The sequence below is a fragment of the Varroa jacobsoni genome, unplaced genomic scaffold (genome assembly GCF_002532875.2).
Source record: "Varroa jacobsoni isolate VJ856 unplaced genomic scaffold, vjacob_1.0 scaffold_577, whole genome shotgun sequence".
In the NCBI taxonomy this organism is placed as follows: Eukaryota; Metazoa; Arthropoda; class Arachnida; order Mesostigmata; family Varroidae; genus Varroa; species Varroa jacobsoni.
The window spans coordinates 101,102-115,958 of record NW_019213479.1 but is presented as its reverse complement, the minus strand read 5'-3'; the positions used below and the strand labels follow the sequence as shown (position 1 = coordinate 115,958).

Genomic DNA, 14,857 nt, shown 5'->3' with positions numbered 1-14,857 from the left:
CATTTTAGAGTCACATGCAGGTGCCCCTGACAATAACCACCGTCGTTGTTTACATAAAAGATCCGCAGTATCATAACTGACTAGCTTCATATTTGATATATCCGAAAGTAACTTTCTGTTAATGCCTGCCTCTTTGTCACTGCGCATATATATATATATATATATACCTTTCCAGGTCCATCCAAGAGAAAGGTACTTCCAAAAAATGTCTACGTAACTCACTACCCACCTGTGTTGTATATAAAGATATACCACAAAAAATGCCACTCCCCGCTCGAGCCGCATCTTGATCACGTAATCTTGATAGCCCCACGATCTTGGCTGGCTCCTTCTACAACAGACTGAAAAAGTTTACGTCTTACTATGAATTATTTTCCTTTTGGGGCAACATTACTTTTTTTTTTTTTTACTACGAATAACAGTATTCGAAACATCGATACATGCTAAACATCATAGCGGGTTTGTTCCTGCCTTAATTAAACATTGTAGCTCCTTAATGACGACTGACTCTAGGCAGACACGGTGGCACTTGCTTTCCCACCTAGAGGAAAATGTTTTTTCGGCTTACGTAAGACGCTGAGATTTACTATTGACCCTTGATTTACTATTGAACCACGCTGCGACGAATCAATCAATCATTGACGTGTTTCTTAACAAATGATAGAATCGTCTTAAACGGCTTCACGTGGTACCCGCCGCCCGAATATCAAGCAATAATCGAAGCAATGGCGGAAAGCAGCGCCTGAACGGAATGATAATTCTTGCAGGTAGGACTGTTGACAGGTCTCTAAGTGTTAGAAACAGCGAATTTGACAATGACTTAACTCTTTTTTTTTATCTGTTGTAACATTTAAAAGGTTTTTACAACTCCTGTCTTATAGTTCCATAGCTAATGAGTTATGGGGATTTATTGATTCATTGATAAATTTAAAAGTATATATTATAAAAAAAACATTGAATAGGACGCATATATACAATATTTCCCATGGAGCTATATCTCAGTCATAGCCACTGGCAACATACCTGTCTAATTCTCTTATTAGAGATCTTATTTTGGATGAATGTAGAGAATATTTGGAGAATACTTGGTTAGGCGGAGTAAATTGCTTATTTTATAAGGGCGTAAAAACTACATAACAAAAAACGGAAATTTTACTTTGATTTCTAATGTTGGACCAAAAACATTTTTAAGCGCTTATAATTTCTTCCTCAGGAACTTCCTGATTTTTTCAAAGTATCTCAACAATCCAAAAATACGTATTAATGTCGGTGAATTCTGTCCTTGCTTTATACAATTACTGCAACTATTTTTCCATTCTTGTACTTGAAACTTTGTGACTTTCCATTCTTGAAATGTTTTTTAATTACGCAAACACCTTTCAGAGTTCATCCTATAAACACGCTTAATATTCAGCCATTAATGAGAACCATTCAATTAGGACAAATATCTTTAAAAGTTGCTTTTAATTGCTCAAATTAACTACAATAAGTTAATTACAACTATAATAATAATAATAGCGTACATCAAAGCGATAGATTTTGATACATTTCGAAAAAAATAAGTACAGAGTATCAACACATCATGAAAAATCAATAATGTAAGCTTTTATTCCATTCATCCGAATTCTCCGAAATAAACCCAAGCGTTCCCGTTACTAAAAAAATATATTTTAATGAAAAATACTAACGGTCTGAGTCAATTCTATCGAGAGCTCTCATCGTCCACTTCAAGCTTCGCCACCAACAATAAAATGACATGCAATACCAGCGATTCTTATAACGCTTATAGCAAGTTCTGAAAAACGCTGGTGGTCGAAACGAACGGGCAAAGTTCAGATATTTAATAAAATAATCCAAGATAAAGTTATGACTAAGAACTTAGCTAGAGGATACATTATTTGCTTGTTTGCATCACCTTGCAACTAATGGATGCACAATAAACAGAACCAATCTACAGTCGAAAGTCAGACGATTCGGGTTAGATTATTTTTAGGCTGTCTGATTGATGTATTTTGCTAACGGACCTAATATTAATGATCTGTCAAAATCAACCATATTTAGCAGAATCTATAAGCCTTAATGATGACAAGCCAATGTGGACTCGCTTCATGGGAATGCTTCATTTTTCATCCTTAGGGAAGGCCTTTTTACGCCATTACAAATTATTACCAGGACGAATAAGGCGTGCCAATAAGCTCACCTGAGTTCTACCATTCCGTTCGGAGTCTACTTCATTATAAACGGGTTCTTGGTTGTTTCTTTTACCCAAAGGCTTACATTCGACTCCCCCTCCCTATAATGCCTTATTGTTGTAGTATTATTACAAACGAGTGTCAGAAACTCAAAATTTTTCAATGGAAACACAAATTCGTCCAACGGATACACTTGAAAGTTTTAATAATTCTTGTCTCTATGCAGGGTAATGTCTGCCATTTAGATTTTACGATAGAAGTGTATATGTGGTTAATGCTTACAGGAGCAGCGTTGCCAACGCTTCATCTGTCTCGTTCGCATCTGCTGAAATATATTGTTAAATATAAAAAATTGAGTTTTCTGTGGCCTACGTGGAGCTTTTAGCCTCGGAACGAAACTTAAGGTTTTCCGAGTAGCCAATCGCGAAATATCAGGCTTGGGATTACTGTCCCCGGCTCACGCAGCCTTCTGGTGCGCCTCGAAATTTGGGACCCACATAGTAGTTTTAGGCAGTAGTAGTAAAAACTAGGAGTGCATCGCTTAATGAGGATCATTCCAAAATAGAAAGGCACTTGCCGTCGAAAATAAATTCCCACTCGTATACGCAAGGTGAACTATATCCCCTGCGTGAAGTGTCTGCAGAAACGCACTTCACTAAACGAAACAGAATAATTATTCTTAGTAGTGAAGTTCACGCTGTCAAACTAAGCAGCACGCTATAAATTATAGGTTAAGATCAATAATATTGTCACGAGTACAACCATCAACAATAACTAAGTCAGCATCGGTATTTTATAAAGAGCAAGACGACTTTAAACGGACACTATATTCAATTATATATTTATTGTAAATAACCCCAAATGACAAAAGAACTTCAGCAAATGTTCACAGCACAATTTGGTATAACATGTAACACCAACTTCTGAGAAATAAAACAAAAAAAAAACAAAGTTACCGAATAGGTTTTCGCTTACTAGCTCTATCCGGAGCTCAGAAACGTCACCGAAAACCAACCACGCGTATATATATATATATATATATAATATATATATATATATATTATACATACACACAAAATACCTAATTATTACGACATGAAAAATTTATTCATCGTTATTCCATTGTTTCTTTGAAAATGCTTCGGATGAATTACACCGCTAGTCCCCTAAGACCAACATATTTGATTTACGTGTCTTAATCGTTTCCAGTGGCGGCCTAAAGCCAATTTGGATATGTTTACATAATATTCTACTTTTTGAATAGTTTGTCGTTGTCTAGCTCTCAGCTTCTTACTTTGAAGTCGTCTCATTTAAATGGTTAACGAAGTAGCGGTTCCTGAAGCGACTCACTAGTTCCATAATCGAAAGTATGTGTTTCATACAACGAGCGCGATGAGCATTCGATGTCTTAGACGAAGTAAAGACAATTGCGGAGCCGCGTATCAACACATCCGGCCCGCCTCCTTAGCTCAGAGAGATCATTAGCATCTCTAACTGTATCATCCTCAAATCCTGATGAACGGTTTGAAGATGAACAGCGTGAGCTACTCCTAACGGCTTTTAGGTGGTCCTTAGCTCGAGAGGCAGCGAGGTGCGCGTAATACACTGGTGCAGGAATGGAAACCGAACGCGAGCATCTGCCATATACATGACAAAGGTTGTAAGAGATCGCCTGTAACTCATCAGCTGATAGGTTGGCATCGTCATGAATCACTTGATAGTGTGCAGGCTTTGAAGTGCTTTGTACACCCGCATGAGAGCAGAGGAAGTAGTCTAAGTTTGTTGGGTGCGTTACAGTTTCTTCGATAACGGTCCCCGGCGGGATGTTCCTGTGATAGCCATGTCCGTCGCCTAGGTTTTCGGGCTTGAAACGTACTTGGTGTCGCTTTTGCACAACAAGGAAAGTTAACGGAGGCTCGTAATCTTCCTCTAACTCTTTACACGCTAAGCGGACTTGGAGAACCTCGAATGCTCGAACCGCCTCGAACTGGCAATCGGATATTCCATCCCTGAAAAAAAACAGGTGCATCGGTTTAGCGTTGTTCTTTCGGTAAAAAGCCCACATACAGTCTTTGACCATGTCCTTCAGCGCGGCTACGTATTCCAGACGATTGCATGTTTTACTCCGTTGGAAGGTAGTCACTGTGTGATACTGCGAAGGGACTGGGTCCAGGCTACCGACCAATGCGGCGATCGAGGGTTGATCCTTGTTCTGTGGCCCCGGATGGGAGACGTCCGCACCAAACACAATGTACGGCCGACGCATTGACGGTGGCACAAACAAATCCTGTAGAGCGTGGTTGATTCCGCCCAACTTTGAGTTGATCTTCATGAGGATATTGATGCAAAAATTTTGATCGTGCTTACGGCTGTCAACATTTTGCCCCCGGACGCATTGCGTCATCATTAGTAGTCTGCGATCTGTCTCACTACACTGCTTAATTTGCTCGTACTGGGTGGTTTTACCGAGAATCACAACAGTGAGCTGGGTCAAGGGGAATTTCGCCTTGATGTCTGAGAGCATCTCACTATCCGTATCCCGGCCTCTGTAGTCATTGATGAATGTTGGTGGTGAAATACGCATGCCGAGCTTCGCGCCGAGTTTTTGCAAATTCTGGGAAAATTCCCGCACTCGACGGCTACCGAAACAATCAGCGATGCCCCAATATTGTATTTCGACAGGAACAAAAAACCTGTTTGTTCTCCAGTAACCTTCTTTAGGAATAACCGGCTTTGGCGTGCCAGCATTTAGATGAGGCGGAGCTAGTACTCGACCCTTCACCTTTGTCGGAGTCAGCTCGATTTTAAGTCCGAACTCACGAAGCTGTGGATGTGCGCTCTGCGTAACGATTTCCTGTACGAACGTGTCCACACTACGGAATCGATCAGCCGGTGGAAGAGCAGTCTTGCGAATCAGCGCAGCTGTTTGATCTGGCTCAACGACTTTGGCGTGCTGACCTTGAATAGTTCGACATATTTCCATAGGTAAATAACTACGCTGTTCGTTTTTTCCTGGGGTAAGTATACATTGTAAACCTGGATATTGTAGTTGTAGCTTGTACTGCTTAGCAAAATAATCTACCACGCTGATCTGATGTCCGTCAACGTCGAAGAAACATTTGTACGCGGGTTGCTTCGACACGCCACACACTTTGTACCGCCGTCGATACGGTAAATGAGTTACCTGCCAGCAACAATTTTTCCTTAGCAAACTAAGAACACTTGTAGCTATGCATCATTAAAAATAACTCTAGCATACGATTAACTGATCTCTGGCCTGATCCGCAAGTAATGAGTGTAAATTTTATCAGATGATTATGATGAACTTCGCTTATGGAGTGACTAAAGGTAGTCGAGTAAGCCTTTGTTTCCCCAGTAATTGTCAAGCCCCGCAACGGACTTTAAGCGATCACTCCCCACAACCCTGCACTTCTTGACTACAATTATCTTGTCATGTAGACGCTGTTCGATTTCGGGTTTATCGTTTAGAGTAACGTAAACATAGTTGATTAGCGTTTTCATATAGAATATTTCTAAATAATAATGCTAGTAATAAAGGATCGAGGAATTTTATCTGAGCCCGATTGACGATACACATAAGCGTTACACATTTCGCCATTGAGCAATCTAACCAAGTTATCCATCGACCAACGCCAGCATCAGATTGAAGCTCACCTCTATCTTAACGGCCTGCAGTTCCTTCTCGACCTTTTTACGTTCACTATCCAGCAGACCGTTATTGAGCATAGACACGTTTTTCTTGAGGAACTTCGCTGTGTATTCGACCAGCGACAGACTCTCATGAAATAAAGTGGCCGATATGTTTACATTCAGCATCGGTTTCCATTGGCCAGGTCGAATCGAACAATAATAGCCATACCACAGCTCACGACATCCGCCGACAGATATATCGCTGCTATTATTTTGCCGCGTAAAAAATGATCGCCCTACGGCCACGTTAGTTGGACACAGCAGAGGGCCAGTACGAACCATGATATCCAGAGCTTGAATTACGTCAGGACGCAAGTTATTCATAGGTATGCGAGCAACTAGCTTAAGGACCACGTCGAATGAGGCAGTGCGGGCAAACTCGTCTTGATCGCTTTCCGGATCTAGGTGAATGGTAACCGTTGTCTGGAGGATTTGTTCTTCTCTCGCGATCTGCTTTGTTAAATACAAATTCTTCCGACCATCAAACGCCGGTACGCATCCAGCTAGCACGGGTTGGCGTGCCAGCTCACGGATCACTTGGTGGTTCAGTGTTGTTGACGGAGCCCGATATTTCTTCACTAGCGGTATGAGCATTGCTTGCTGAGCACTCGGATTGCAGCCATGGTACGTGATACACACATCATAATGAAATACCTCCTGAACGGAAACTGAAATCCCGTAGAGATTTGAAATCAGTTGAATCGGTTGCCCTCGAGTACCGATCGAAGTGTGCCTAGGCGCATCACCCACTGCAAACAGTTTCAGCAGCTTGCTAAGTTCGTCTACATCACACATATCTGTGCGGCTGATTGGCGGCTTGATGACGAGCCGATACTTTCAAGTAGCCTGCCGAATTTCGTTTGCCAAAAAACAGTCCTCATACGAGCGTTTCCGAACAAGATCGTGAACAGCACTTCGTTTTACCAGGATAACTGGTTGTGGTGTAACGTTAACAATTGATTCAATAAGACCACTAATGCCTAATCAACCTTTAGGTTGCTTATAAATTGTCAAAGATTGAGAGAAGTGAGGACGAAGAAAATGCGTATGCGTCACGTAAATCTGCTGCTTGCTGTTTCAGATCAACAGAAATTACGCCTGCGGCTTCCGTCAGTCATATTGGACCAAATACATTGTTAAAGTCGTGTCACTGTGGCATTTGTGCGTTCCTATAATTAAACAAAAGGTCCAAAGAAAACTTCATCTTCTACACAGATGGCCATTCAGCTACGGGCTATGAGCACATATCACCTCGATTTTAAAAAACGGATGCGTCCCTTCTTGCCACCTTTAAAAAACAGCCTTTTATTAATTATAAACTGGAATAAAACGACATAGTAATAAATAAGAAAGGTGGCCTTGTAATACAGATGAACTACACACACCGATATTATATGATATTTTTCAAAGACCACGAAAAAATCTCCCATATGGCTGTCCTTAGATTGCAAATGGCTGTGCTGACTATACCACCCTCAATGTCGGCAGAAACGAAATCAGATTACCGCTAAAAGTAAGCCAAAACTATTAGTTTTGTCATAATTCTCCGTAGCTAAATTTAAAACAGTTTCATTGATCATTCCCTGCGTGTGCTGTTATTCAGACGGCAAGGACATAGCCAATCCGAACCGACAAAAAATGCGTTTTTTGTAGTTGTAATAAAAAGAAATTTTCTAGTTGTGCCAGTAATTGAATCGTAGTTTCGTTGGTCATACCCAACGTAATTCTAACTATGATAATCTTATTATGGTTATAACTTGGCTGGCTTTCTCATCTTGTATCGTTTCTATTCGAAAGGTAGGTCACCTTGAGGTTGCATTTTTAGATCTATACGAACTTGAAGAGATTTACTCGCTTAAGCTATAGGTTATGCTTTGCTGAACGGAAATATTTGTGAGACTAGACTAAGTTATAAGCGAGCAGGCTTAAAGGCTGCTGGGAACAGAACGGTGGAGGAATGAGTTCTACGGTTCGCAACCTGTAAATTCACCGCATAGTATAACTTGCCATAACTTCATTGGCGACACTGTCTGTGTCATATCTGGTTAGTCAGTGAATCACGCTTACCGTTATTGAACGTCAGCGACTGTTATCAGTTATGTCCGGATTTTACTGTGTTCTTGAACGCCTGACCTTGGCTTGTATAATGCAAATGCAATTGTTTAATATCTACACACTGGGTTGTTGGTAACGGCTAAGTTGAAATGTTTCAAGCTTGACGTCCGTTTCAGTTGTCATTGCGTCAGGTACGGTACGAACCAGACATGAGTTTTTAAGCATACATTCAACACTACTCTCTGCACCGTCATGGGAACTAGATTTATCAACCGTGTAGTGGCTCATAGGTCTTACGCTGAAATTTTGAGTAAGTATATTACTATAAATATGTCAAAGTCAACAAAATGTTATCGATCTAAAGCGCCATAACGGCAACATTAATATTACTAATCCGGTCGATTCGAATACAGTAACGTAAACAATATGCATTACGGGTGACGTGTTGGCCATAGATATTTTTGTCGTTGAAAACGTAAAGCGTTTTTTGCGCAGAGTAAGTATTTAAGTATAATAATCGTAGTCCTAAATAGAATGTTATCGGTATGGTGCTTGGACGCCTTTCTTAGTTAAAGTTTGTGTTACGCGCGAAAACTTTGGTTGGTAAAAGTTTTCTTTTGTTTGGTAAAACTTATCAAGGCATCACATCAGGATTAATAGTATACTATGTGTACTAGTAATTTCATACAAACCTTTTAGGCGAATTGTTCCTTTATATTTCACTCGATTATCAGAAAATCGACAACTTTAACTTTCTATTTAAGAGCATTGATAATCGACAACTTTAACTTTCTATTTAAGAGCATTATCTTAGACAGCTGCGCTATATGGTCGTAATCGAGAGCCGCTTTATGGTACTAGAAAACATTTTTTTGGACTACACCGAATGCGCAATCCGTCCTTTTCCTTGGATTCGTACTACTGATTCCATCCAATACACCGGGCAACAGATGACAAAATAACGCATCTGTCAAAAAGCTCACAAAGACAGCTGAACAATTTTGCCTTTATGACAAATTTAAAGAGCTGTTCTCACTAGATGCATTGCTTTTTCATTTGAATATATCGACGATCCTTTTCCGGCTAACGGAAGGGGTTGTGATAAGCATCTCTTTGATCTGCCTTATAACTTACCGGCCGTTGGGGAACTTCTCCCAGCAGCTTCGTCGTGAGAAGGCCAGGCTCCCCTAATAGTTCAAAAGCCAAAGACAGAACTTGCAAATTCCACAGCATTTGGCCTAAGCATGCTTTGGTCCAATCTCGATACAACGTATCGGGCCGGAAAGGATGCTAAAAGACGTTTAATTGCTAACCGTTGTGGCGTAAGAGTACCGTTAATTAATGTACGATGTGTGTGTCGAACTGCGCTGCTCGGTGCACTAAAGATATATTTAATTGTTAATTATACATTTATTAATTTTTTTACTCTCCGTCACATAGTAGAAAATGAATTACTAGAGCGGGTCGTACGTCTAATACGTGTAAAGCAATTTGCACCTCAGATCTGTTTAGTTATAAGTTTCTTGCTCGTAAAACCTTGACTTGTCTTACCAACATGCATTTTTAAAGGCTTTATAGTGGGCTGTACAGGGGCACCGCTCGGCATCTGCCCCACTTTTTTCCGTTACGAGAATTAACGCGTCAAACAGAAACAATCATAACCCTGTACTGTATGTTGTGAAGACGTCAAGACGTGCTAGGCTTTTTTAAAACTAGCATCATTAGTCTCGCAAGGTTTTTTCTAAGGATATTGACGCTTCCGCCAGAATTTGGGTATAGGCGAAGGCTAGCTTGACAAACCGGGAGAAACCAAAGCGAAAACGATACATAGCGGTGCTTACCATCGAGACAAGCGCGAGCGTATGGCAACTCTTTCGCCTTTGCACGAGTTGCACGCATTGCTTGATTTACGTAGCCAGGCAACGATGCACGTATATCGCGTCTATCGCGTATATACAACGTCGCGTGCTCTATATCTATCAGAACCATATGCGTGGTACGTAGTCGCATCTAACATTCGTAGTGCTAAACAAGATGCATGTAGGCACATGGTGACGGAGCTTTATTAGAGCCAGCCACGCATGCCAAGCAATTTCCGGTTAAATCATTTATATACTGAACCCGTTCGTTGTATATGAACTATAAAAGAAAATGGCGGGCTGTCTTGGCCTGTGATTTCAGTAACCCCAAATACTGCTGCGATCTTGTTAACTTGTCAGATCTGCGGCTTGTCCAACTAAATACGCCGCCTCTACGAAATTGCACAGCTGTAGATAATCGATTGCTGCGCAAGGGTTCCGCGTATTCAACTTTAGCAAAGAAGTCCTAAGTTTTCGGTGAGCAGTAAAGCCTGTATATTTTGTCCTCCATAATGATTAGCTAAAGCTCTCAAATACCACGTACATGGAATGGAGTTTTTCACCAGGCCGCGCCATTTCAGCGGAACTGATAAAATGCAGTAGATAAATGTACGGAGGCGCTTCAAGGACAACTGCTTTGTCACTGAATGCCTTCTTACTTAACTCTGTCAGAAGATGGGCTGTATCACCGCACATCCGCATACCCTGTTGCAAGCATATGTAAAAATTGGATTGTGCTTGAAAAACCACTACATTGTACAACACTATTCAGGGCGAGTGCATTTCACGAACAGAGGAAGGTATTTCGCAATTTGTCTAGGCGTGACAGAGATGGCCTAGCTTTCGAAATCGTCGTGGTCTAATCATTCGGAGTCGTACATAGTGAGCAGTGATGGTTTTCTCTAAAGCGTCCAAAGGCGTGGCAAGTACTGGTTCGTAGTAAACAACAAATTCAGCTCTAATGAAACTTTGTCGACAGCTCGATGGCATTATGGGCATCAAATTGGCAAGAAAACAATTACAACCAACAATGGTTAAAAATTATGCGCAGACGTTTTAGTTCGAACCGCAGAGGATAAACTACACGGCAATTTTATACTGATTGATGTTTGCGTTAGGCACCCAACAACAACTGCTGAACTTCAAAGAGAAATCACCTGAACAAAACGCGCTTGTGATCATCCTTTTTGGGTAGACAAGTAGTTTCGTTTATAACGATTGCGTCTCAAAGTTTAATTTGGTCTCATCTAGGATAACTTGGCTATTTATGCACCTTGTACACATTGAAAAACGGAAAACCTTCATCGCTCATGTAACTGCTGCTGTTTTTTGAAAACAATGCTTCTCTTCAGAGGTATTTTCGCTGATTAGGGCAATTACTGCCTGGAGTTTTCTACGGTAATCTCTTGAGTATTAGAACAATAATCCACTTCGTTATCTACTAGCTACCAATTGTACGGTAAGCGGTAAAACTCGGTATAGGTAGACGCATACAGGCTATAATGTATGTACGCCCATATACTAAATTTCTTTCTATATTTACAAGCTCGCTGCTCCCAATCCCCTAGTTATATTCTATAACTATATATATATAACTATAAAGCAGAAGTAAAATAACGTTGTGCCACCTACTACACGCAAGTTTTTATTTGTATAAACCGAGGCCACGGAAATAAATGTGCTTCTAACATTCTTCACCAGCCTCTTTTTGCCTTCCTAAGCTTGGTTGTCTGCACTACCACCTGCTGCAAACACAGCAGCCCCAATCATTATCGGCTTGTTCGGCCTGCCTTCAATCTTCCGTGTCGCCCTGAGCGTTTGCTTGCTGGCCTGCACGTCTCCTGGCGGACAGCCCGCTGGAGTATAGTGCGTCAGGTAACAAAACCACAACGAACTGCTCTGAGAATAGCGTCCGTGCAACTTTTACCTAGAAGTAATAGAAACAACGCGTCTTGCAAGCGAAAAACGGGTCGCAGAAAGGAAGCGCCGAGTGAGAGGTGTGGCCGTACACTGAGGAAGAGAATAGGTGAGGGAGAGGATAGGACGGCTGGAATAGGATTTTTTTGCTGCTGCTTTACTCGCTTTATCTACTTCATCTCGCTCTAGTTGTCGCTTTGGTGGGCTGCACACCTGCCGCAGCCAGTCCTTCGACTAGGCGATCCCTAGATGCCTTGTTGGGTTTACTTCCCCTTTATCTTTTTGGCTTCGCTGCAATAGGAAGACGCCGGTCCTACCACTCCAATGCAGTCGCTCGCTGTCCATCCCAGAGATTCGTAGTGACATCAGGAAAATAATCGTTTACACTTTTGCACATGTGCTCACAGACGGAACGTATTAAAAACTGGTGGTTATACGGACAGTAGGCCAATATATATAAAAAAAACACAGATCTTTGTTTTTTTCCCGGACTTCACCAAGTTTTGTCGGTGTTTCACCCACCGCACAATTAAATACTTAAGACGCTGCTGGCTGCGTTGCTACTGACACTTTCGAAACTCGAAAGCTATATGAGCCAAAAGATATTCCAAGGATTTATCCTTCATTTGCTGCCGGCCTTTGCCTACTTTTTCTTTCACCTTTTTTCCGCTAACCCTTATTTTCCTTCCTTGTTTTAAATTCTTTCATATTTCCTTGTCATATTTCCTCTCCTTTCTAATCTTCATTGCATTGCCAACACTGGGCTACCTTCATTTCCGACATAAACCTGCAGCGTATACGGCGCCCCTTTCACCCCAAGTCGAATGCAGTCGCCAAAGTGAGAGACAGAAAGAAAAAAACGGAACAGAGTGTAAGAAAACCCCTCCACAATAATGGCGTCTTCCTGTGCCTAGTTTTAGCATGAGCTAAACTCGAGAGGAAAATCTCTCGTGGCTTTTTTTCGGTTGGCTTTTTCTTTTTTTTATCGGTGTCTCTGTTCGTCATTTTTAGCTGTCTGAGTGTGTATCCTTCTGGGTTTATTTTGCGTTCCGCTTTATGAGTGAGCGCGGGGCTTGCATGGCTGTAATGGACGTGTAAGGCCGACTGGACACGATAGGTGCAGCATGGTAATGGTCCTTTATAGCATTAGTACTGTCGCTGCTATTTCTGTTGCCTGTTGTTATCGTGCAAATGGTAATTTGGCTGGTAACAATTTCGTCTGTTCTGATGTGATTGTCTCCTGCTGTGTAAAAGTGGTAACGCCTATCTATATGTATGCATAAAAAACTTGATTGGGTGCGAATGTAGTAGCGCCGACTGGCAACGTCGGCATGTATTCCTTTTGTAAATGGGTAGCCAGGTAGCGATGCAGACAGCAGCAGCGACGTCTATGTACAGTAAATAGGTTTTTAGTGAAGACGATTAAACCGACATAGAGTAAACCAAAATATTTGAACTCAAATCTCAGTGAGTAGCCAGGGTAAAAGAAGGAAATGCAGTAATAGCTGGACGTATCAGGGAAAATGGGAAAACTGGTATCATTGATCTTGCCATCCACCGTCAACCTGCTGTTGCAATTAATGGTTAGTTCGGCTGTTGAATAGTACATCTTTCACACATTTACTACAAGGTCTCGTTTCTTTCATTACGGTTGCCGTACAGTCTCTATACATATGAGCAAGCCGTCCTTGCCTTGCGTCGTCCACTCGTAAGCCCTTCGGCAGCGCGAGAATAATGACAGTAGAAGCTTTGTCTATCACTGTCGTACTCAATCTTTATTCTATGCTTGCATTTTATACACGATTTCTACTGTCCCTTTCTCTTTCTACGTCTTCTTGCCTCTTCCCCGGAATGTACCCTCTTTTGTTGAAAACAAACATTCCCTCTCCCTTTTTGAATTTGGCGCGCACAATGAAATTCTAGTGCGGCAAGACGGCCTGGCCAGCCTTGCACGTCGTAGCTACGGGACATAGCTGATAGCGGCACAGCGAGCATCGATATATCGCTTCTCCATATTGCGTCTTTACTATGCTCATTCGAAGCTAGACTAAACTGAATTGAATCGGTTGATTGAGATTGTCTGCGGCTTACCCTCGACGGGGAGTAAGGGTTATGCGGAAGGGGGGGAGAGGTGGCTGGGTGACTAGCTGGCAAGCCACCTTCTTTTTCTAACGGACGTTGCAGTGTGGTGTATTGCCTAAAGAGACGGAGAGTACACTGTTTCTGGCACTCCCGAAGGCCAGGCTGGGGTGGCCTGTGCGCAAAAGACCAACCGGCCGGCCGGCCGCTTCTATCAGGCTAAGGTGCCGATCCCTTCCTCCTTTCGGGCGAGGAGTGCATGGTGCCGCTGCTGCTCCTGGGCCTTGGCAGCAGCAGCAGCAGCAGAAATTGCAGCCGCAGTTGCCGCTAGTCCTGCTGCTTGCCACTACCATCCGTCCGAGTCGAGACGTCTTTACAGAAAACGAGCGCTGCCGAGAAGACACAGAGTGTAGCTACTTCCAGTGTCGTCGCTACCCCCTGCAGTCTAAAGAGCCTTTGAGAACGCTTCAACAAGTGTCCACCCCACAAAAAAGTGCTGCTACGGCAACTTCGGTTGTTCACTGATTCGTAGGGTTTATCGTGCAATTGGGTGGCGGCGACGGATGAAACGAATCAGTAAAAGGTAGAAAGCGTAGCAGAAGAACGAAAATAAAGGCTGAATAAAGAAACGAGTCAGTCAGGCGGCGTTTTAGCAAGAGCTTTGCGATTTACTGCTGAAATTGCATCAATAACCTCTGAAGATCAAAGAAAGAGTGGGCGCTTGATAAGACTCAAGGAGTCGAGTGGCGCGTATCGTTGTTAAGAGGTCGTATGTGCAATTCACGTTAGATACTGTTCGTATTATGCTAGATAAACATTTTCACACCGTCGGAGAGAAGGAATCGCTGTGTGATCGTCGCCGTATCTATAGAAAAAAAAGTTAAACGAAGTGGTGCTTTTTAGTCGCCATTCACACGCCAAAGTAGATTCCGTCATTTTGCAGTCTTGAGGTCGGGTGCATTAGCCGAGCGTAAACAGTTGGCAACATTGTCGCAAGTATTTAAATTGATTCATTTAAACTCTGACAATAATGCGACACTTCGT

The 14,857-nt window shown here is 42.1% G+C and overlaps 1 protein-coding gene and 1 pseudogene across 1 annotated transcript; both read right to left on the bottom strand.

Annotated features, from left to right (window-relative positions):
• The window catches only part of LOC111261642 (cytochrome P450 3A19-like), a 9,796-nt pseudogene extending 9,511 nt beyond the window's left edge, over positions 1–285 (bottom strand).
• A 2,731-nt stretch (positions 286–3,016) lies between these two features.
• Positions 3,017–6,924, bottom strand: LOC111261641 (protein argonaute-2). The gene is made up of 2 exons (XM_022835260.2): positions 5,868–6,924; positions 3,017–5,376 (listed from the first exon to the last, which is right to left on the bottom strand). The coding sequence occupies exons 1-2, from the start codon at positions 6,696–6,698 to the stop codon at positions 3,601–3,603; spliced, it is 2,607 nt and encodes an 868-aa protein (XP_022690995.1). The 5' UTR covers positions 6,699–6,924; the 3' UTR covers positions 3,017–3,600.
• Positions 6,925–14,857: the final 7,933 nt, after the last annotated feature.